Source organism: Erigeron canadensis, chromosome 8 (assembly GCF_010389155.1).
Source record: "Erigeron canadensis isolate Cc75 chromosome 8, C_canadensis_v1, whole genome shotgun sequence".
NCBI classification, from domain to species: Eukaryota; Viridiplantae; Streptophyta; class Magnoliopsida; order Asterales; family Asteraceae; genus Erigeron; species Erigeron canadensis.
In genome coordinates this window covers 43,798,649-43,801,306 of record NC_057768.1, presented here as the reverse complement: position 1 = coordinate 43,801,306, position 2,658 = coordinate 43,798,649, and the positions used below count along the sequence as shown (strand labels likewise).

The 2,658-nt window shown below is 32.5% G+C and overlaps 1 protein-coding gene across 1 annotated transcript; it reads left to right on the top strand.

Annotated features, from left to right (window-relative positions):
* The first annotated feature begins 338 nt into the window (after positions 1-338).
* LOC122578618 (NAC domain-containing protein 83-like) lies at positions 339-1,490 on the top strand. Its single transcript, XM_043750614.1, has 3 exons — positions 339-648; positions 782-1,032; positions 1,123-1,490. Exons 1-3 carry the CDS (start codon positions 489-491, stop codon positions 1,351-1,353), a joined length of 642 nt encoding a protein of 213 aa, XP_043606549.1. The 5' UTR covers positions 339-488; the 3' UTR covers positions 1,354-1,490.
* The last annotated feature ends 1,168 nt before the right edge of the window (positions 1,491-2,658 follow it).

Genomic DNA, 2,658 nt, shown 5'->3' with positions numbered 1-2,658 from the left:
ACCAAATTAGACATGTTTATTTTTCTATTCCTTATTGTATGTTTTGCTTTGTGATAAAAAAAAAAAAAAAAAGTATACAAAATAGACCACCCATATAGATACGTATTAATTAAACTATTAACTATATGAAAGATGTATGTACGGTTGACTCATCGAAACAACATGTTAAAATAAATATATTAATTGCGTCAATGGAGAAAGCTAGAAGAGAATGAGTCCGGTTCACGCAACAAACACACACACACACACACTAGCTAGTCCTTTGTTTCTTTTCTTCTGTCAATCATAATCTTTTTACTAGTCCTCCGTATTATATAAACACCCCCCTTTCTCTACTTCCTTACAAACAAACACACTTTTCTCTTGTTCCCCAATTTCTTATATTACTCTTAAAATAATAATAATGTGACTTGACCCAAAGTCATATATCTCTCGATTCTCACCCACCTTTTCTCCTTCTTCTTAATTTATCAAAATATACAATAAAAATGGAAAAAAGCTTCCTTAAATTGCCTCCAGGGTTTAGATTCCATCCAACTGATGAAGAGCTTGTTGTACATTACTTAAAGCGCAAGGTACAATCCCTTCATCTCCCTGTATCTATCCCTGAAGCAGAAGTTTGCAAATCTGATCCATGGGATTTACCAGGTTCATTAATTAGTCTGTTTAATTTCTTGATTATTTTGTCACTTTGAAACAAAAACAATTCAGTAAAATGCAAGGTGAGGTGTTTTTCTTTTTTTTTTAAAATTTTGTGTGTTTGTGTTTGAGATTTTATTAGGTGATCATGTTGAGCAAGAAAAGTACTTTTTTAGCACAACTGAAATCAAGTATCCAAAGGGGAAAAGAGCCAATAGGACCACTACATCTGGCTACTGGAAGGCAACTGGTTTAGATAAGAAAATTCTTGATCCTAGTAACAAAAAAGTTGTTGGTCTCAAGAAAACTTTGGTCTTCTATAGAGGCAAACCCCCAAAAGGGTATAAAACCAATTGGATCATGCATGAGTACAAACTTTCTAATCCTACCCAGGTATAATGATTATAAAAATTATAAAAAGTATCCTTTTTATAAAATTAAAAAGATTCATAATTTTGAATCCCAGTTGTGATTTTTGTGCAGGGTATGGAAAGCTGGGTGCTTTGTAGACTGTTTTTGAAGAAAACAGCAAGAAAGTGTGGAGAGAAAAATGAGATCGATAAAACAGATGGGCCAATTTTGTACGAGTTTTTGGGAGGTTCAAGAAAGTTGGATTTGAACTTGAATTTGGATGTTGGTTGTGGTGCATCATCTTCTTGTTCAAGTGGGATCACAGTTGCTGATGAAGATGAAGAGAATAGCAATTATAAATAGATGAGTTGAGAATGAGTTAATCACTTAATTGTAGTATATATTAGTGGGTAATCTTTAGTAAGTTACTGTTTTAATCCGGAATTTAGTTTAACTAGAAATTAAGCTGTAATCCTAAGTTATGCAGTTTTTATTTTGTCTTTTGGTTCTACATTTGCAACTGAATGTTTGTCAAGTTGGAAGAATGAAAACGGGTAGGCATTAGGAAGGTATAATGTAGACAGTTTTATATATGTCCAAAGGTAAAAAAAAGTTGTTTTCATAAGGACTTCCGACCTAAAGTTTTACCCTTTGAAAAAATATTCTTGACCGGCAAGGCGAAACCAAAACCGAAACCAGTATCTTAATCTCAAATTGTCTTTAAGGGTTGTATATATAAATAAACAAATTAAATAAGATATCAAGGAAAGGGAGAAAGAAATCATAAAGAATTGGGAGTTTGCAAGATTTGTCAGAGGAAGGGATCAAGGGAGGGTTGGTTTTGGGCAAAGAAAGAAGTGATCTCCAAACCATAACAAGATTCCATCCGTACATCTAGTTTGACAACTTAACAATAGAAAACGGACAATCATCTTTATCCAAACTTTTTTTCTTTAGAACCAACAAAAATGTATACTATGTGAGTTGTGAGTTTGTGACAAAAATTATTTTATTTATAATAACAAAAGAATTGTGTAAAGATCATTTCCTATGAGAAATACACTAGCATTTCTTTCCAATACAAGTTTGGACAGTAATGAGTTTTGAACAAAAATATCGGTTTGTAAGTGCATGAACGTCTTGTTTACGAGTAGCTAGGTTCGTTGACAGGACTGAATTTTTATGATTCAGATAACCACAAAATTTTAATGACAATATTTTGGCAGGGCCCTTCATATTTTCCTTAATCATATTGCCATCACCAAAATGTTACCTAACAAAATTTGAATATGAAATCTTCTGCAAACGCATCATGTAATTTCTTAGTCACTAGAAAAAAAGTTTACGAGTAGCTAGGTCGTTGATAGGGCTGAGTTTTTATGATTCAGATAATCACAAAATTTTTATGACAATTTTTTGACGGGGCGCTTCATATTTTTCTTAATCATATTGCCATCCCCAAAATGTTACCTAACAAAATTCAAATATGAAATCTTTTGTAAACGCATCATGTTTCTTAGTCATTAGAAGAAAAAAAAAAGTTGGTAAAAAAACCTTTAGTTGTTTAGGTAACCAATAACACATGCGCCCAGGAGCGGTATTAAAGGGGGGAAGGGGGTCCAATGCCCCCTCTAAATTTAAATTTTGTCATGTATTTTTAAATTTTTC

Excerpts from the sequence above, each read along its gene's own strand:
- LOC122578618 (XM_043750614.1), top strand. The coding sequence starts at position 489 with ATGGAAAAAAGCTTCCTTAAATTGCCTCCAGGGTTTAGATTCCATCCA. Across the intron at positions 649-781 it reads TGATCCATGGGATTTACCAG|GTGATCATGTTGAGCAAGAA; the intron begins GTTCATTAATTA and ends AGATTTTATTAG. Across the intron at positions 1,033-1,122 it reads AACTTTCTAATCCTACCCAG|GGTATGGAAAGCTGGGTGCT; the intron begins GTATAATGATTA and ends ATTTTTGTGCAG.